The sequence below is a fragment of the Erythrolamprus reginae genome, chromosome 8, assembly GCF_031021105.1.
Source record: "Erythrolamprus reginae isolate rEryReg1 chromosome 8, rEryReg1.hap1, whole genome shotgun sequence".
Lineage (NCBI taxonomy): Eukaryota > Metazoa > Chordata > Lepidosauria > Squamata > Dipsadidae > Erythrolamprus > Erythrolamprus reginae.
In genome coordinates, this window is record NC_091957.1 from 58883023 (window position 1) to 58902243 (window position 19221).

The following is a 19221-nucleotide window of genomic DNA, read 5'->3' on the forward strand; positions in this document are numbered from 1 at the left end:
TCTGAGCGTGATCCTTGCGCGGCGGGCCGGCTGCCGGTCGAAGATCATTGGGGGGGGGGGGGGGTTTGCTGCCGTCGGCTGGACTCCATTTCCCGGCGCGCCGCGCGGCAGGAAGCCCATCTGGAGGCGCGCGGAGGCTCGCTCGGCCCGGTCGCTGATGGACGGTTCGCCGCTGCCGCCGGTCTACGTTTACGGGGCGGAGCTGGTGGCGCGATGCGACGCCCTGTGCAAAGTCCCGCGGCGGGTGCGTGGCGGGCGGGGGGGTGGCCGGTGGGGGGGGGGTCTCGGGCGGGGCGGGGCTGACCGGCGCCCGTCTCTCCGCAGGCCAGCATGGTGCACGCGCTGGTGGAAGCCTACTCGCTGCTGCCGCACCTTAGGTAGGCGGGCGGGCGGGCGGGGGTCGTGGGGGGGGGGCGGTGCGGGGCCGCCGTCCTTCCCCGCCTGAGCGCCAGCGGGGCCTTCGCAGGGTCGTGGAGCCGCGCCCCGCCCGCCTGGAGGAGATGGCGGCCTTCCACGCCGAGGCTTATTTGCAGCACCTGCAGCTGGTCAGCCTGGACGGCAACGAGGACCACCCGGACTCCGCCGACTTCGGACTCGGTGAGCGGCGGGAGGAGGCCCCGCCCCTCTCCCCCCCGGCGACGCCCCCTCTGACGTGCCCCCCTCCCTCCCAGGCTACGACTGCCCCACCAGCCCGGGCATCTTCGAGTACGCGGCGGCGGTCGGCGGGGCCACTCTGACGGCGGCGCGGTGCCTGGTGGAGAGGAAGGGGCGCGTGGCCATCAACTGGGCCGGCGGCTGGCACCACGCCAAGAAGTAGGCTCCGGCGGGGGGGGGGGGCGGGCGGGTCGAGCGCTGCCCCCCGCGGCCTCCGCCCCCGGCAGCCTCGCCCAGCGGCCCGTCTCCCCCCAGGGACGAAGCTTCGGGCTTCTGCTATGTGAACGACGCGGTGCTCGGGATCCTACAGCTGCGCCGCGCATTTGACCGCGTCCTCTACGTTGACCTCGACTTGCACCACGGGGACGGTGAGCCCCCCCCTCCCCCCCCCGCTGAAACCGGGAGGGGTCTGTAGAAGGGGAAATGGGTTTCCACCTGTGGTCGCAGCGCATCTCGTCGCTAGGAAACTCTGGGTGGGTCACAAAAGGGGAGGGGCCCCACGGGACCCCCTGGAATAACTTGGCAACTTTAAGACTTGCGGACTTCAACCCCCTCCCAATTTCAAATCTTAAAGTTGCCTGAAGGTCTCTGCTAGCTGGGGGACCGTCTAGGTGTTCTCCCGGGATCCCTTCCAAGCAGCCTTTGATCCCCTTCCTGGTGCCCCCCCTGCTTTTCTTGGCCCGGGCCCCCTCTGGACTTTTTCCTGTCACGTCTCCCAGGCCTTCAGTGCCCTCCCTCCCCCCAGGGAAGCTGCCCGCGTGATGGCCGGATAGTCCCCAGTCACACCAGTTCACTTAGCGGCCATTCAGAATGACCACAGCACTGAAAAAAGCATCGTCCACAGGGCCAGGCGGTCAAAATGGAGACACTGAGCAGCTGACTCACATTGATGATGGTTGGCGTGTCTTGGGGAGGGGGGGTCATGCGAATGGGAAAGCCAGGCTCACCTAATTGTGTTACTTAACAACTGCAATGATTCACTTTGTGGCAAGAACGGTTGTGAAGTGCGGCAAAACTCACCTAACACAACCAATTTTGCGCTCGGTGGTGATCGTGAGGTGAGGACTTCCCGCTGGGTAACGATCCATTCAGGGACCGTTCTGAACAGGCGGTGCTTAACGGCCAGTCCTCGGACCTCCCCCCCCCCCTCCCCGTTGTGGTCCTGGCTGGCCTTCAGAGAGCAAAGTCCTTGGCGGGGGGGCAGCCTGTGGAGGTTGGGGGGTTGCACTGGCCAGGGGGTGGGGCCACCTGAGGTCACACCCAGGGGCCGTTGTTAACTGAGGACCCGGATTGTGATGGCCTCCGGGCCCGGCCTCCCTCTTTGCTGCCTGCGCAGGAGTCCAGGACGCCTTCAGCTTCACCTCCAAGGTTATGACGGTCTCGCTGCACAAGTTTGCGCCTGGATTTTTCCCAGGCAAGTGACGTCTTTGCCCAAACACTGGATTCTGCCCACGGGGCCCCTCTGGCGCCGCTTCTTCCAGGGGGAAAGAGAGAGGCGGCCCGGCCTGGCAGCTGTGTGTGTTCACCTGGGCCTTCCCCCCCCCCCAGGAACAGGCGACGTGGCGGAGGTGGGCTTGGGGAAGGGGCGCTACTACAGCGTCAACGTGCCCCTTGAGGATGGCATCAGGAACGAGGCCTACTCTCAGATCTGCCAGGCGTAAGGACCTCCTCATCCCGGGGGGGGGGGGGGGGGCGGCTGCTGAGTTTGTCCTGCCCGGGGTGGGGGGGCTGAAGGGCTCCAGGCTGCTGATTCCGCTTGGCTGGCTTGCTTCCTGCACAGCCTGGGGGGGGGGGGGGGGCTCAGAATCAGGAGGAATGGGGAGGGGGTGCTTTCTCCCGGCAGTGTTGCTTGGTTCTCTGGTGCAGCTTCCTACGGCAGCATCACCCCAGGACAGTGGCGGTCCTACAGTCCCTGCCTGCCCATCCCTTTGTCCCTCCTGGCGGGGCAAAGGATCTGTGGGGGGGGGCTTGCCCTCTGCAGGGGAGGGACTGGCCCAACAGCTCCCCTCCCCTTTGCTTTCCGCAGGGTGCTGGAGGAGGTGCACACCGCCTTTCGCCCCGAGGCCGTGGTCCTGCAGTTGGGCGCAGACACGATGGCGGGGGACCCCCTGTGCTCCTTCAACCTGACCCCGGAGGGGATCGGCAAGTGCCTGGGCTACGTGCTGCAGTGGCAGCTGCCCACCCTGGTCCTGGGGGGAGGTGAGCAAGTGAGGGTGCAATGGTGGTGGCGGGTGCAGGAAATGTAGATCAGGGTGGGGCCCCAAAGGTCGCCTGCGCTGATCATGGTCCAGGGGTGGGAGGGGCTTGGGACCTGGAGTCAGATTCTTCAGGTCCCCTGGAATGGCCTCTGTGGAGCCTTCCACCTCCTCTAAGATGGGTCGAATGGATTCTGTGGAGCCGGTCAGCTTCTGCCGCTGCGCGAGGCTTCGGGCCCTTCCACGCGGGACCAGAACGGCCGTGGTGGGCCAGGACTTTTCACTTCCTGTCACTTTTGCCCTCTCCCTGGTGCGGCGTCTCTTCCCCTCCTGGAGACAGGAGGCTATCACCTGGCCAACACTGCCCGCTGCTGGACCTACCTGACCGGAGTCATTCTGGGCAAGACGTTGCCCTCTGAAATTCCTGATCACGAGGTAAGGCTGAAGGGCCTCCCCCCCCCCGCTCCCTGCCCCGGGTCCTCGTGGTCTCCCTGTGAAAGTGGCCCCTGGTTCACCTCCCGGGGGAGCCAAGAGCACTGGGGGCAGCGGCATGTCCAGCCCTCAGGAAGACCATTTGAAGGCACTTGCTGGGAATGAATGCAGGACAAAGCGGGTGGCTGCCCGTCCCCGTCCCCCTGGGACCCTGAGAAGAGGCCTTCCTGTCCAGGGCTGGTTGGGGGGCCGGCGGGGGAGGGGGGCACTTTCCCCTTCTGCCTGACCGTCCCTCTCTGGCAGTTTTTCACGGAATACGGCCCTGACTACGTGCTGGAAATCACTCCAAGCTGCCGGCCAGACCGGAACGAGCCTCAGCGTCTCCAGGAGCTGCTCAGCCGTGTGAAAGGTGGGGCCCCCGCTCCCGCCTGGAGGCTGGTCAGAGGGAGGGCCCGGGGGCTGCAGCGGGAGGCAGGCCTGGCCCTTTCTCTCTCCGCAGGGCACCTGAGACAGGTGACGTGACGGGAGCAGGAGGGGGCTCCCTGCGCCTGGGAGTCTGCACAGCCACGGCAGGGAAGGGCCGGTGCCCGCAGGGTTTGGGCCGCTTGGAGCAACAGGGTGTTAAAGGAAGCCTCGCCCCCGGCAGAGCCATTCGGGAAGGAGCGGAAGGGCCTCTCGGACTGGCCAGGGGCACAGCAAGACCAGCCCAGTCTCTGTTGGTCTTTTCCCCCCCACAGCTGTTTGCCTTGGAATAAAAACACCTGGGTGACTTTGTCTCTTGTCCTGGTGTGTGTTGCTTACGTTCTCCTTGGACTAAGAGCGGTCAATAGCGTTTTCCATCCTGTGGCAATGAGTCCCACCACTTTCAAGAAGAGCCTTGATGAGAGTGAGGGGGAGGAAATCGCTCCATAAACCCCCCCCCCCAGGGCTTCCAAGGCTTCTCCAGCACTGCAGGGTCCCTGGGGGCCCCTTGGGCTCTGCAGTCAACTCCCCCCCCCCCGTTTCTGGCAGTGGTGGCCGGGCAGGCGATGCCGTAGGTGGAGGCTCCAGGTGTCCGGCTGCATTGCCCCAGTGCAGGCCTGCTCCCACTCTGCGGAATGGGGAGCTGCTGCTGCTGCCACCGCCAAGACCTGCAGCTGGACCTGTTGGGAAGGGCAAGTTTCTGTTGGTCCAGCCGCCTGTCTGTGTGTGTGTGTGTGTGTGTGTGGCTTTTGTTGTGTGACTGAATAACCTCTGCTCAAAACGCAAAAGATAAACAGAGGGGGGAACGAGGAAGTGCCAGATGCGGCTTGTCGATAGGGGCAGCAAAGAGTCCCCTTCCGCCAATTGCATTTCGCCAGCGCATGCGTGCTCTGACTCGAGACCAGCTGCGCTGCGTGGGCGGGCGGAGGTGATGGAGAGTCTCTTCTGTCGGAGTAAGAACCATCGCGGCCGCTAGGGGGAGCTGCTCGCTATCGCTCCCGAGACTTTCTGGGCGCGCAGAGCCACCGTACTTCAGCCCGGATATCCGGTCGGGGGTGGTAGCGGCGGCCTTTTCCCGGCGGAACGCGGCCATGGTGAGTACGCGGCTGTGGGCTCGCGCCTCCCGGAATCCCTCGCCATCCGTCGGCCTGCTCCGAGCGGAGCGCCCCGGTTGGCGGCAGGAGGACAGGCAGGCCGACAGGGCCCCGCGCGGCCGTTACCCCGAGGGGGCTGGGGGTCTGCAGGCCCGTTGGGAGGGGCGCGATGGCTCTGCCCGCCCGCCGCCAACCGCTGCCCGGCGCGACTCTTGCTGCAGGCTCGAGGACCCAAGAAGCACCTGAAGCGCGTGGCCGCCCCGAAGCACTGGATGCTGGACAAGCTGACGGGCGTCTTTGTGAGTCTCCGGGGAGGGGGCGCTGGGGGGTTGGGGAGGGTGAGGGAGGCCTCTTGCCCTCCGAGCGCGGGCGGCCAGAGCGGCCCAGGCAGAAGCAGGGGCCGCGAGCGCTGCCGCGGGGGGGGGGGGGGTTAGGAATAGGTGGCGGGTCTCCTTGCTGCTTTCTCCCAATGGCTTTGCGGGAATCCTGTGTCCGGTGTGTGACTTCGCGCTGCCTTTGTACTTGCAGGCCCCCCGTCCATCAACAGGCCCCCACAAACTGAGGGAATGCCTCCCGCTCATCATTTTCCTCAGGAATAGACTTAAATACGCTCTGACCGGCGACGAGGTCAAGAAGATCTGCATGCAGCGCTTTATTAAGATCGATGGCAAAGTCCGGACAGACATTACTTACCCGGCTGGATTCATGGGTCAGTGCCAGTTGGTCCGCGCTGGTCTGGGGAGAGAGGGAGGGGCGGCCTTTGGACATTTCCTTAAGGCCCCTGCCCACCTGGGAAACACAATTCCAGCACAGCGCTTCTGTAGAGTCCACTCCGCAGCTGTTAGGGGCCACCTTCTTCCCTAAGCGCCATCAGTTTTCCTGTGGTGGGAACCAACCCCACCCCACCCACCCAAGGACAATTCCATCTGTCCGTCCATTACCCTGGGGGGAGGGGAATTATTGACCTCGGAGAGGGTCCGCAACTTGGGCGTCCAACTCAATCCACAGCTCACATTGGAACATCATCTTTCGGCTGTGGTGAGGGGGGCGTTTGCCCGGGTCCGCCTGGTGCACCAGTTGTGGCCCTATTTGGACAGGGAGTCATTGCTCACAGTCGCTCATGCCCTCATCCCCTCAAGGTTTGATTACTGCAACGCTCTCTACATGGGGCTACCTCTGAAAAGGGTTCGGAAACTTCAGATTGTGCAGAATGCGGCCGCAAGGGCCATCGTGGGGCTTCCTAGATTCGCCCACGTTTCTACAACACTCCGTGGTCTGCACTGGCTGCCAATCAGTTTCCGGTCACAATTCAAAGTGTTGGTAATGACCTTTAAAGCCCTTCATGGCATTGGACCAGAATTCCTCCGGAACCGCCTTCTACCGCATGAATCCCAGCAGCCGATAAGGTCCCGCAGAGTTGGCCTTCTCCGGGTCCTGTCGACCAAACAATGTGGTTTGGCGGGTCCCAGGGGAAGAGCCTTCTCTGTGGCGGCCCTGGCCCTCTGGAATCAACTTCCCCCGGAGATTAGAACGGCCCCCACCCTCCTTGTCTTTCGCAAGTTACTCAGGACCCACCTGTATCGCCAGGCATGGGGGAACTAAGACATCTCCCCCAGGCTTCTTATATTTCATGTTTGGTGTGTATGTGTGTATGGTTTTTAATTGTTGGGGTTTTTATATTTTTTATTATTAGATTTGTCCCATTGTTACACTGTTTCTTGTTACTGTTGTGAGCCGCCCCGAGTCTTCGGAGAAGGGCAGCATACAAATCTAATTTATTATTATTATTATTATTATTATTATTATTATTATTATTTGTTTTTTGGCTCCTCCCTCCTCAGATGTGATCAGCATTGAAAAAACAGCTGAGCACTTCCGCCTGGTGTACGACACCAAGGGGCGCTTTGCCGTTCACCGCATCACACCAGAAGAAGCCAAGGTGAGCCTGCTGGACAACCCGCTCTGGAAAGACGGGCTTGCATTCCTTGACTGAATGGACATTGGTCAGAACAAGCGATGCTGCTTCCGGACGCTTGTCCTGGTGTCTTCCGCCAGACTGAACAGGTGGTTGCTGCCTTATTTAAGTCCTGTTTTTGGAGGGTGGCTACTAAAATTGACCTCTGAACTTCCTGGCTAGCTGAGTGCGTCTTGCCAGGTTCCTGCTCTCAATGTTGGGAGGGTCTGGGCTGGGACCCTTCGCAGAGGTGGGTTTTCACCCTAAGCCTTTGAGTCCCAGGGTAGGCAGAGGAGATCCCCCCCCCCCCCAGCTGCTAAAATTTGGGGGGTTTGTTAATAACACAATCGTGTCTGGTGCAAAGCTGGTTCCTCGGATCTGCTCCCAGTCCCAGAGGGTTAGCGGGAGCCCCTTGGCCCTGCAGCCTGGAGGAAAGGGATTATTGGGGGAGGGGTCTGAAGCATCCCTCCCCCCTTGCCCTAAGCAGCAGCAGGGTCTACGCAGTGGGGGAAGAGGGGCCTGCCCTCCTTTTAACAGTACGTGATGGCCCACATAATTCGCTCGTCTGGTTCTCTCCCCAGTACAAGCTGTGTAAGGTTAGGAAGATTTTCGTGGGCACCAAAGGAATTCCTCACCTTGTCACTCACGATGCCCGAACCATCCGGTATCCAGACCCGCTCATCAAAGTGAATGACACCATCCAGATTGATTTGGAGACAGGCAAGATCACAGACTTCATCAAGTTCGACACAGGTTTGTTTCAAAGGGGCTGAACCGTGGGTCCGTCTTCGGGGGTCGTAGCTCGTGTCTGCCGCGGGGGGAGCGAAACCCCCGCTCTTTGGATGAGGGTGGGCCGTGGTTTCCATGGAGCAGCCGCGCTGGGGCCGAGGGTCAGTCATGGGGTCAGGAACTGGGGCCACCGCTGCTTCTCCCTCCTGCAGGCAACCTGTGCATGGTGACCGGAGGAGCGAACTTGGGCCGTATTGGGGTGATCACCAACCGGGAGCGGCACCCTGGCTCTTTCGACGTGGTTCACGTGAAAGATGCGAATGGCAATAGTTTTGCCACCCGGCTGTCCAACATCTTTGTGATTGGGAAGGTGAGTGGCTGGCAGCGGTTCTGCCGTGCAGGGCAGGGAATTGGCCGGGCGCTTCGCACAGCCCCCTTTGTGGAGCCCCGAGAGTGGACAAGGGGAGCCACTGGCGGCCCTCCTGAGATTGTGGGGCCTGGATCTGCCCCCCGTCTTCCCTCCTGGCTGAGCAGCCGTGGGTTTGGCTTCTGTCTGCATTCTTAAATCCTGCCATCGTAATTTTATGGTTTCTGAATTTTTATTGATAAATTCTCAAATTCCTAAACAGCTCAGAAATCATAAAACTAATGTTTAACAAGGTTTGTATGCTCCAGAGGACTCTGGGCGCCTCGAATCCCTTCAGTTGGGCCCAAAACTACTGACCACCTCCCAAGCAACCAGACCTTTCGGTTCGGAAGAAAGACGGGGTGTTTCGGGAGGGTGGGCAGAGCAACCTATCCCCCCCCTAACGTGTTTCCCTTTTGAACTCCAGGGTAACAAGCCTTGGATCTCTCTGCCTCGTGGGAAGGGCATCCGGCTGACCATTGCTGAAGAGAGGGACAAGAGGCTGGCCGCTAAGCAGAGCAGTGGCTGAGCCCCCGCGGTGCTGCCCAAACCCCCATCCAGATTGAGTTCGATAAATAAAGGTTTTCATTCTCCTCTCTGGGCTGCCCTCTCCTCGCCTGTCCAGGGGCCTTTGTGTGTTCTGCAGCAGAGAACACGGGGGGGGGGGGGGATTCCGTGAGGCCTCCCCCCCCCCCCCGGGTGCCTCCCGCTGTTCCCATTCCTCTTGGGTTATAGTTCCCCAGTTCAATATTTCTGTCCTTGTGGGGGGAACATAAGCCGCCTGATTTCTCTGTTGGCGAAAGAAACACGCAGGTGCGACGTGGAGGTCAGTCTGTAGATTTTATGAACACGTGTCGTGTGTACGCAAGTGAGGGGGGACGGAGGAGGAGGAGGAGGGGGAGGCACTTACTGAAGAGAGGTGGCAGTTGGTTCCAGTGGCTTTATCCTTAGCAAGTCTCGCAGGTTTACTGGGTCAGTTCTTTCGGGCGGTTCTTTATAAAATCTCTTTACAAAAAAGGATCTCGGTTCAGGCCGCACAAAGATTTAAATCTGGGAATAGAACAACTCGGCCCCCCCTGCATTGCAGAAGCCTCGGAGCTGAGATCGGGGGGTGGGGGGCTGCAGGGGGGCTGCATGGGACATCCCGCCTTCACTGGTTTCCAGGGTTAGCAGGGCCGGCCGCAGCCCCTCACGCCCGCTTGGGTTTGCCCGCGGTGCTCCCCCCGCCATGTTGCAGGTCTAGACTTCGCCGCAAACAGCCGACCTCTGCGGGCTCGGAGTCTTCGGAACACGGCCGGCCCTCCGAGTCCTTGGAGGCAAAGCTGCCCGAGTCGCTTCCGCCAAAGTCGCTTCCATCTGAAAACAGCAACGGCAGAAGCCTGGTTTGTGAGTGGCAGCTGGGCGCCCCACCAGGACCCTCCATGGGTGGGAGGGGCCAAACGCTTCTCTCTGGCCCCCAGGTCAAAAGAGCACCAGCGGGTCAGTTGGTGTTCTCTGGGGGAGGGGGGCTGAAGCCAGCTGTGGCCACCTGGACTGGGTAAGGATGGGCCAGTTTGCAGAGAAAGGCCAAATTGAGGGTGGGGGCTTCAGGAGTAACGGAAAACTGCAGGTCCTCTTGGGCAACCGAGTGAGTTTGCAGCAGAGGCTTCTGGGGTTGCCAGGTGACCCTTGAATTATAATAAATGCCCCCCCCCCCCTGCAGGCTACCTCAACATGCTGGGGGCTGCTTGGTGCTTGCTTGCTCTGTTCGATTCTTTGGGGGGGGGGGGAGCCCTGCAGAGGTCCAAGCAAGGGGTCCAGGCAAGCCCCAGCAGAAATAGCCAGGTGCTCCATGCTGCTGCCAAGGGGAACCTGGCACTGCCCCTGTTTAATTAATTAATCTAATTTTTATGCCGCCCAACTCCTGAAGGACCCTGGGCGCCTTACAGTAAAAGCATCTAAGAAACAATTTTAAGCCCCTTATGAAAACATCCTTTGTGAAAGATGCCTAAGGCTTTCCGGAAGGGGGGCAGGGTGGGGGCAGGGTGGTTCTTGGGGGGGGTAGGGGGGGAGAGAGAAGCTGGTGCCAGAGGAAGGGGGGCTCGGCTGCGGGACAGGGTGGCCTCCCTCACTCACCCGTGTGCTTCTGCAGGCTCCCAGCGGCCGAAGAGGACTTGCTGTCTTGCATGGCCCACTCCAGCGTGTCCACCGCGTCGGCCAGGGCGGCCTCCTCCGAGTCCTCAAAGTCCCGGGGCTCCCAGGTGTCCTCTGAAGCTGAGGGGAGGGAAGGGGAAGCGGGTTGGCTGGGCTGGGCTGGGCCCTTAGCGCCCTCCAGAGCCATCCCAGCCCACGCCTGCCTTTCTAAGAGGGGCACGGGGCTCCGCCTCGAAAGGGCTGGAGGTCAGGCTGGCCTCTTATTGGCAAGCTGCCCGGGGCCCTTGGGGTAGAGCAGAGGTCTTCCCACTTGGCAACTTCCAGGCTGTGCTGGCTGGAGAATTCTGGGAGTTGAAAGCCACAAGTCTTAAAGTGGCCAAGTTTGAGGACCTCTGGGGTCAAGGGACTCTGCCGCCTCCCGTTTAACTGCAGCCTGCACTAAACCGCCAAGTTCTCCCACGCAGGGTGGCGTTTTAGGGTCACTTGTTTCACAATGGAGGGCACGTGGGCTGGGCTGGTGGCCAAGGAATCGGGGGGCAGCCTTTCGGCACGCTCGCAAGGCAGATGTCTCTGGGAGCCTTTGTGTCTGGCAGAATGGGCTTACAGGTTTCGGTTGCCTCAGTGTTGGCGGGGGGATCTGCGTCGGAGCTGCTGCCGGCGGAAGACGTGCTGGTGTCCTCAAAGTCGGCCGAGTATTGCGAAGCGCTGCTGCAGACACTCAGGCTGTCTGCGAGGTCCCAGTCGTGCTGCACAGGGGGGAGCCAGGTGGAGCCGGCGGCATTGGCTGCACCGCTTGGGGAGACCAGGGCGCCCCCCGCGCCAGCTTCGGGCAGGCTGGGCTTGGCCCCCTCCCCTTCGCAGGGGGCTTCCAGCTGCAGCTGGCCGGGTGGCCGAGGCTCTCGGTGGTGGAAGTAAAGACTGAGGTGCTGCTGGACGTAGGGGAAGGTGAGGATGGTGCTGGCGCTGGGCCGGACCTCGGGGTCCTTCTGCAGGATGCTCCGGATGAGGCTGTGCAGGGGGGCCGGGTAGCTGGACGGGACGGGGCCAGGGCTGGCGTTCACGATCTTGTGGAAAAGGCTGATCATGCTGAAGGCCTGGAAGGGTGGCCGCAGGGCACACATCTCGAAGAGGACGCAGCCCAGGGCCCAGACGTCCGCCTTGGAGCTGTAGGGCAGGTCCCGGCACAGCTCGGGGCTGAGGTAGTAGGGGGTGCCCACAAAGGTGCTGGCGAGCTCCAGGGTGCCGTCCATCACCTTGGAGATGCCGAAGTCCCCCAGTTTGAGGACACGGGCCTGGGTGAGGAAGACGTTGGAGGCCTTGATGTCCCTGTGCAGGATGCGCAGAGTGTGGATGTACTGCACCGCCAGGGCCAGCTGCACGAACCAGCGCATGACGACCTGCTCGGGGAAGGGCCCCCCCTTCTGGATGTGCTGGTCGAGGGAGCCCCCGTCGCAGTACTCCTGCACGATGAATACGTGCGCCCCCTCTGTGTCCAGGAAGTGCCCGTGGCAGGCCACCACGTGGGGGTGCTGCAGCTGCCGCAGGATGGCCACTTCCTGCAGGATGGCCTCCTTGCTGCGCAGCCGCTTCCCGGGCACCGTCTTGACCTTCTTGACGGCAAAGAGCTGCTTGGTGCTTGCGTTCCTCATCAGGAAGACCTCGGCGCTGGAGCCCTGGCCGATGCTGAGGATGGGCTCGTACTGCTCCATGCTGGCCCACCGAGGCCCCTCTGCCCATGACCCCCGGGCCGACCCCTCCCTGTACCCATGGCCGGAGGAAGAGAGGGCCGGCAGCAGGGGAGACTCCACCACCAGCCTGGCCTGGGCTTCCAGGGCATGGCTGAAGCAGGGCTAGACTGGCAGGGTGGCCTGCATCACAAGAACGACTATGACACCACCACACACACACACACACTGCCTCAGCTGCAAGGCCAGGGAGGGGCCTCAGCATCTGCCAAGGGAACCCCCTTCAGGTGGGCAAACTTTAGACGGGAGGGGGGGTGTTGCAAGTATCAGGCATGTGCTGACCCCAGCCTCCCTCTCGCAACATCTCCCATTGCCCCCGCTGTATCCCTGGCAGAGCACACTGGCACCCCCCCACACGCACACCTGAGTGGCCGCCGGAGCCCGTCCACTCCTCCCAAGAGAGTCATGCGGAAGTTGACTGGGGGCCCCACCCAGCATCATGCTGAGAGCCCAGAGGGGGGCGCTGGAGGCCTTCTGCTGGGGGACGCTGCTGCCCGCTGTCCACAGGAGACAAATTCTGCCTGCAAACCAGTGGGCGAGGGGGGGAGGAGGGTTCCCAGGTGCCCCCTGGAGCTGCTGCCCCCTCCCGGCAAACAAGGGGCCCAGCCTGCAGACTTGGGAAGGAGGTCTCCGCAGGCTGCAAGTGGCACCCCCTACCTGGGGGGCGAGGAGGGGGCTGCGTGCAGGCGTGAAATGCCGGTTCAGCCCAGTTCAGGCATTCAGCCCATGGCGGCCCAGAGAATCTGCAGCAGAGGGGTCTTGAGGGGAGGGGGACACTGTGGCCCCAGAGGGGAGTTTGTTGATTATTTATTTATTCAAAGGATTCAGGGCTGCTTACAACAGTATAAAATACAAGACAATAAAAATAAGTCAAATATAAAACTAAGTTATAAAACCATTAATTAAAACCCTTAATAACACAACGTCTATCCAACATGCATACTAAACATTCAGACCATTTGGCCAAATGAAGCTCGGGGACTGGACCTGCCTTTCGGCAACCTGACCGAAGCGTCCGGTGGGTGCACGGTGCTCCTTCTACAGGTGGGTTGAAGAGCCCTGCACCAAATTCTGAATTTCTGCTGCTGCTCAAACGCTCCTGCGCTCTCCGGGATGCCGGAGGGGGAGACGGCTGCTCACCTCTCGGCACAAGCAGAGCCCCACCTCTCTCCTCAGTGGACCTTGGGCCCCTTGGCCTTTCGGCTGGTGTGGGGCTCAAGCCTTGCGTGGCCTGTCTGGGGCTGCAGGAGATTTGGGGGGGGGCTGAATCCTCAGAGACTCCCCCACCCGCCCTGAGCTTGCAGTACAGCCCAGCAAGGGTTCCCCTTGGGCCAAGGGGAGGGGAGGCCACCTCCGCTGTTGCTCTGCCCCCAGGAGGGGGCTCAGGCCTCACTCTGCCCCTCCCTGGAAGGAGACGGTGGTCTGGACACAGTCGCTGCCCCCACGCCCCCTCCCCTGTAGCCTTGGCAGTCCTCAAGGGAGCTATCGAATGGTTCACAGAACGCTGGTCTGAGAAGGGCGACAGTGCGAGGCCTCCCTCCGCCCCATCCTAGAGGTGGGGCACAAGCGAGCCCCCCTTTCTGCAGCAGGCAACAGCCCGGAGCCCCTAGCCGGCCTCCCTCGGGCGGGCGGCCTTTCTCCCCTGCTCTGCCGCTTCCTTCCGCCAGCTCTGGTGCCTTCACGCTTCCCCAGGGCCTCGGGGAGCAGAGGGGGGCCTGGCCCACTGACGTCAGGCGGAGCAGAAGCAGAGGAAGTGGGGGGGCGGGAGGGAGGGGGGGCGTCTCTGCAAAGAACAAAACAAATTGACGACAACACAGAAAAATGTTCCCAGTTCCACGCTGTTATGTAAGAAGACTCGGGAGGCCTTGGGGGGGGGGGGGAGTCCGGGCTTGCAGCCTTGGCCTGTTTCCCCGACCGCCTCCCGTTTCAGGAGGTTACATAACAGCCGCCTGCATTCCGCCCGCCTTGCGAAATCAGCCCCGCGAACCCATTCTTGGTCCCATTCCCTGCCTTGGCACAACGGGTGGGAAGGTTGGCAGCCCCTGGCGTGCCTTCCCCACCATGGCCCCCCTGCATCCAGGACCAGGTTCAGCAGGCACAGACCTCTGCACCTTCCTCAGGTAACACTGACGGCACGCCTGCTAGCTCAGGTGCCCCGCCACTATGGGCTTCAGCCAGGAGGCTTACCGCCTGTCTTGCAACCGGGCGCCTGGGACCCCTAGTGTACCTGTGAGGATCGTTCTCGGGAGGTCCTCAAGGAAAAGGCCAGCCGGGTGCGAGTGGCTGAGCCTCCGAGCGCCTGCCAAGCCCAGGTTGGCCCACCAGGACCAACGTGTTTAGGGCACAGAAGGGGGCTTTCTCCTCTGCGCTACATCCTGGCCATGGAGGTGCCTTTGACGTGGTCCTTCCAACTGCAGCAAAAAAGCCAGAGGGGAGGACATGCTCAACTGCAGCTCCCCCACCCCCCACTCCACGGGTCCAGGGCAGCCTCACTGGCTACAAATGGGATGAAAGGCCCCTCTGAAATTGCATGCTCTGACCCATCGCCGGCCCCCTGTGCCAGGCACTCCGTGGGCAGGGCTGGCTGACCAGGGAGCAGCACCCAAACAGCCTTGCTGACCCCTTGTAGCCTCCTCTGGGGCCATCTGGGCCCCCTGTGGCTCTCGCATGTGACCTGAACAGCCCCCGCACCGGGCCCAGCGGCAGCCCCCCTGGGGTCTTGAGGGGACAGAGGGAGACCTGTGCCTGCGTGGGCTGGGCCCGGAGAGGCTGCCCCACCCCTGGGCGCCATCCAGGGCCTGCTGCCACCCTGGCAAGGAGCTGCTTCCAAGCCGCCGTTATGCAACCCGTCCCTGGTTAGCGTGGAGGACGGCTTGTTCCAGCGCCTCCTGGCAAGGCCTGTGTTTTGGTGCCGCGGCTGCTGCTCTCAGAAAGAGGTGTTGCTGGAGGGCGCTTGCTCAGGGAGGGGCCAGGATGCAGATGCCCCCGCCTTCAGAACAGCTGCTGAACAGCCCCTTCTTCCACCTGTGTGGGGGGACAGAGTGGAGACCGCTTGCTCTCGGCTGCAGCAGCCCTGGTCGGAGGAGAGCCATCAACTGGACACCAGCACCTGGACAAAGCAATCCAGCCCCATAGAAAGACACGCCCCCCCCCCCCCCATTTGCCGTGGCCTCCTTTTTCACAGGCAAAACAGACTTTCACTTTTGGGACTTCGGATCGTCTTTAATGAACAATGGGAGACTCTGTTATTGCTAAGAGAGGTCACACGTTCGACGCTCTGTGGCAATCCTGCCTCTGGCCCCTGGCCAACTGGAATGACTTACATAAGTTGTGATGCGTTGGATCTGCAAATAAACAGGCCCAGGAGAAGCTATTTACTCAGCTCCGCATACCTCAAAATGCATCGACCAGGATGGCAGGGGCAGAAGCCTCGGAGAGCTAGCGGGAAGAGGCGGGCGTGGGCGGGACATTTCTCCCATCGGACCAGGGTATCTCCGGGACCACCTTCTGCCGCACGAATCCCAGCGACCGGTTAGGTCCCACAGAGTTGGCCTTCTCCGGGTCCCATCAACTAAACAATGTCGTTTGGCGGGACCCAGGAGAAGAGCCTTCTCTGTGGCGGGCCCGACCCTCTGGAAGCAGCTCCCCCCCCGGAGATCAGAATTGCCCCCACCCTCCTTGCCTTTCGTAAAGTTAGTGTTTTTTAAATTACAGTATTAGATTTGTTCTTACATTGTCTTTGTTATTGTTGTGAGCTGCCCCAAGTCTACCGAGAAGGGCAGCATACAAATCTAATAAATAATAATAATAATAATAATAATAATAATAATAATAATAATACTCTCCAAGCACAGCCCCTCAGCAGCCCCTGCATGGCCAGGGAAGTTACAGACCACGTGGAAGAGGGAGACCTGAAGAACCAGAGGCCCTCCCCTCAAATGCCCCTCAGAGAGAGAGACCCCCAAACCCCAAATCTTCATGGGAAGAGGGGGGGTGTGGGGGAGTCCCTGGGCTTTGGCAGCTGGAGGGCAACTGGGCTCCCTAGGCTGACCTTGAAGGCAAGAGCCACTCACTGCTAGGCCGGGAGTCCCTGCTGGCACAGAGAAGGGCCCGGGCTGACCAGCTTCTGTGCCCTGGGCCGGGCCCTCCTGCTGGCCAAGAAGGCTGGGCCGAAGCTTCTGGCCTTTCCTCCCTGGGTACCAGGTGGAGGCTCTCAGACCGCCCCAGAATAGCCCTGGGTTGCCATGCTGACTCTGCCCACTCTCCCCTCTGCCCAATCTTTTGGGGGGGGGTCATCCCTCCCCCCCATTGGTAGCCCCAGAAGCTCCTTTGGCACCCCCGGGAGGCCGGCTCTGCCCTGGACTCAGACCTCAGTTGCTTCTGGGGGGGGACGGACACCGCCATCCCTGGTCTAGGGCTTACAGCGTGAAGTTGGGGGGCAAAGCCCTCCCCCCCCCAGGGGAGGGCCTGCAGAAGTGAGCCCGCCCTGTTCTGCCTGGGCAGCCTGCTAATTGCTGGCCGCCTTCTCTGAGGCTCCTGCGGTTGCAGATAAGGAGATTTTCTGAACATTGTGTTCAAGAGGGAGAGAGAGACACACGTCACGGCCTGATTATATAACCGCTGAGGGTCTTGTTTTTCTGCAGCTCCCCTGCCAGGCCGCCTCTGCCTGCTGCCCAGGTTGCCGTCTGCAGCTCCCCTGGCACCTCTGCAAGCTGGGCAGGGGGGGCTTTGGGGGCTCCCCAGGCAGGATTGGCCAAGCGTGTGGGCTGTGACCTTGCAAGCAGCAACAAAGCACCCAGATGTTGCAATGTTGTGACTGTAATTAATCACTCAGCCTTGTTTGCAGCCTTTGCTTACACCTTCTCAGAGGGGGGGGGGTGTATCCTGATTCCCCCCCCCTCTGCAGAATCTCCAGCGGAAGACAAGGTTGCTTCCCTAAGCCTGTGTGTGTGTGTGTGTGTGTGTGTGTGTGTGTGTGTGTGTGAGGTCAGGTGGTCTCTGCCCTGGTGGGGACCTTAACCCTCCCCCTGACTCCGAGGCAGCCACAAAGGCAGACAAAACAGTGAGAAAAACAGGGGGGGGGGCTTGGCACTCTTCCAGGAGTAGCCACAGTTTCTTAGCCCTTAGCAACCCCTAGAAAGCGGAAATCAGAAAGGACAAAGTGACCCAGAGGCAGCGTTCTCGCCTTCTGCTCTCCAGGGCCAGCAAAACATGAGCCAGCAGCTGTCTTCTTCTGGGGGGGCGGGGTGGGGGGGGCTCAGCTTGGCTGAAGGAAGGAGCGCAGCAAAGGACCCCTTGGAGCTGCCCGAGGGTCGCAGGGTCGGGGGATGCTCCCCTTCAGCTCCAGAGCAGCTCTGGGCCCCTGTGGCCCCCAGCCTCCCCCTAAGGCTGCGGTGGATGCTTCCCAGGCTGCCCAACTGCCCTCTGGCTGCAGCCCCCTCCTCCCCCAAAGTCCCTCGGCCTGGTTTTCATGGGCCTCCGTTCTGGGGACAGGAGGAGTGGGGCAGCCTCTGACTGAGGGGCCTCCCCAAGAGACCTCCTGCCCCCTCCCCTCATTGCTGCTGCTGCTGCTGCCATGGGGATTGGGAGGGGGGCAGCAGCTGTGGGGCTGCAAGGGAGAAGCTGCGGTTTCTCTCGGAGGCAAACAAGGCGTCTCATCATGTGAGTCGAATTCACACAAGGGGGGAGGGGGGGAGGGATACGTCAAAGGCTTCCTTCCTCTTTCTGCGCCACGGCTGGTATAAAAGGGCCAGAGCTATAATTACCCTCCCCCCACCCTCCCTCCCATCTGCTCACAGAGGCAGCCAGGGAGCCCCTTCCCCAGCCCCTCCCCCTGGATCTGTCTGGGGGGGGAGGAAAGCACAGCCCTGAATGCTGCCAGCAAGAGAGGACCCCCCCCCCTGGGAGCCATGGAAGGCTGAGTCTGGGTGCAGCCCTGCCGCTTCCGTCCCCTGGGGAGCCCAGTTGGTCCGGCCTCCGTCCAGGCAGCGGGCACTCAGACTGGCAAGAGAAGCTCCTGAGGGGCGGCAGCAGCAGCAGCAGTGGATGGTCAGCCAGGCTCACCCCGTGGCCCAGAAGAAGAAGCACCTGCCGTGGCCCGGCCACCATCCACAGGCCTCCTGGCTGTGGTGGCCCCCTGTGGGCCCTCTCGGCTCTGCTGGCCAGAGTGCCAAGGGCAGGGCCGCCTGTGGACCAGTGGCTCTGCCAACCTGGCTGGGGCGGCCTTGCCCACGGGCCCCCTTGCTTAGACCACCCCTCGCTTCCTCCCCCTCCCGCCTGACCTCAGGAACCGTCTGGGTGCCCAGGGGTTGGGGGGGGGCAGAGGAGGCCCCGGTCTTTCCAAAGCGAGCCAGAGCCGCCGCCTTCCTCCGTCCAGGGGAGGAGAGGGTGCCTGGACCTTCGGTCAGAGAGAAGGGAAGGGGCAGAGCCCCCCAAGGAGGAGGTGGGGAAGAGGTGGGCTGAAGCAGGAAACCCACCTAACAGTGGGACCGTAACGCAAGGGAGGGCCGAGGGGGGCGCAGAGGGCTGGGGGACAGGGCTGGTCAAAGGAGGGGGTCCCACCCAGCTCATTGCCCCCTTAAGGGTGAAACGATCCCTGGAGAAACACACTGAGCCTGGGGGTTCGTCCTCCCCCCCATGTGGTGTTTATGGTTCCACGTCTTGTGTGAAGTTGCGGTGGGGGCAACTGAGGACGGCACAATTCAAAGGCCCTGAAACCTTCAGACATGAGACAGTTGACCTCTGAGGAAAATAAGTAGGAGGGCAATGCAAACATTTTGCAGATGGTGGGACCTGCTTCTGAGAGAGAGAGAAAGGGAGAATGAACGCCCAAATGGAGGCCTGGCCAGGGGGGGAGGGGGGGCTGCAGGGTCGAGAAGGGCAAACTCTTGGCATCAGCTTCAGAGGCTGGAGGGGGGCCAACTCTTTCTGACAGCCTCCAAGGAAAGTGGGGGGGAGGTTCCAGGGGTGAAATCCATTTTTTTTAAGAACCTCAGAAGAGCCCTGCTGAATCAGGCCAAAGCCCCTCGAATCCAGCATTCTGTGTCCCACAGTGGCCCCCCAACTGTCCATGGGGATCTTGAGCAGAAAGAGAAGGCAAGAGCCTCCCTTTCCCTGGACCCCCAACCAATGGGACGCAAGGGGACCCTGCCTGCCTCAACCAACATAGAGGTGGCACATGGACATCCGTTTCAATCACCACCATGGATACACTTGGCATCCCTGAATCTGTCTCATCCTGCCTTGAAGCTCTCCAGGCTGACAGCTGTCACAACCTCTTCTGGAAGGGAATCCCATCAACCAAGGACCCTCTGGGTGAAGAAATATCTCCCTTGGTTTGTCCTCGCTTTCTTACCTGTGAGCTTTAGGGAGGGGCCCCCCTCATCCGGGTATTGTGTGAGAGAGAAAAGGATTTTTC

The 19221-nt window shown here is 61.6% G+C and overlaps 3 protein-coding genes across 5 annotated transcripts; 2 read left to right on the forward strand and 1 right to left on the reverse strand.

Moving 5' to 3' along the window:
- Positions 1-8: 8 nt before the first annotated feature.
- Positions 9-4055, forward strand: HDAC8 (histone deacetylase 8). Of its 2 annotated transcripts, none has more exons than XR_011559776.1 (11): positions 9-244; positions 325-377; positions 467-597; positions 672-813; positions 910-1022; positions 1991-2068; positions 2203-2311; positions 2681-2853; positions 3186-3284; positions 3585-3690; positions 3781-4055. XR_011559776.1 is itself a non-coding variant. In XM_070760110.1 (11 exons), the coding sequence occupies exons 1-11, from the start codon at positions 158-160 to the stop codon at positions 3801-3803; spliced, it is 1110 nt and encodes a 369-aa protein (XP_070616211.1). In that variant the 5' UTR covers positions 9-157; the 3' UTR covers positions 3804-4055. The 2 variants fall into 2 exon arrangements, 1 of the variants encoding a protein (XP_070616211.1); XM_070760110.1 differs by having other exon boundaries at positions 3190-3284.
- A 633-nt stretch (positions 4056-4688) lies between these two features.
- RPS4X (ribosomal protein S4 X-linked) lies at positions 4689-8522 on the forward strand. 2 transcript variants are annotated; one of them, XM_070760115.1, is made up of 7 exons: positions 4689-4837; positions 5059-5136; positions 5366-5546; positions 6679-6776; positions 7373-7544; positions 7733-7890; positions 8354-8522. In XM_070760115.1, exons 1-7 carry the CDS (start codon positions 4835-4837, stop codon positions 8453-8455), a joined length of 792 nt encoding a protein of 263 aa, XP_070616216.1. In that variant the 5' UTR covers positions 4689-4834; the 3' UTR covers positions 8456-8522. The 2 variants fall into 2 exon arrangements, with proteins under 2 accessions (XP_070616216.1, XP_070616218.1); XM_070760117.1 differs by lacking the exon at positions 4689-4837 and adding an exon at positions 4850-4932.
- A 230-nt stretch (positions 8523-8752) lies between these two features.
- Positions 8753-14949, reverse strand: LOC139171675 (uncharacterized). The gene is made up of 3 exons (XM_070760106.1): positions 10664-14949; positions 10042-10179; positions 8753-9282 (listed from the first exon to the last, which is right to left on the reverse strand). The coding sequence occupies exons 1-3, from the start codon at positions 11766-11768 to the stop codon at positions 9116-9118; spliced, it is 1410 nt and encodes a 469-aa protein (XP_070616207.1). The 5' UTR covers positions 11769-14949; the 3' UTR covers positions 8753-9115.
- Between the last annotated feature and the right edge of the window lie 4272 nt (positions 14950-19221).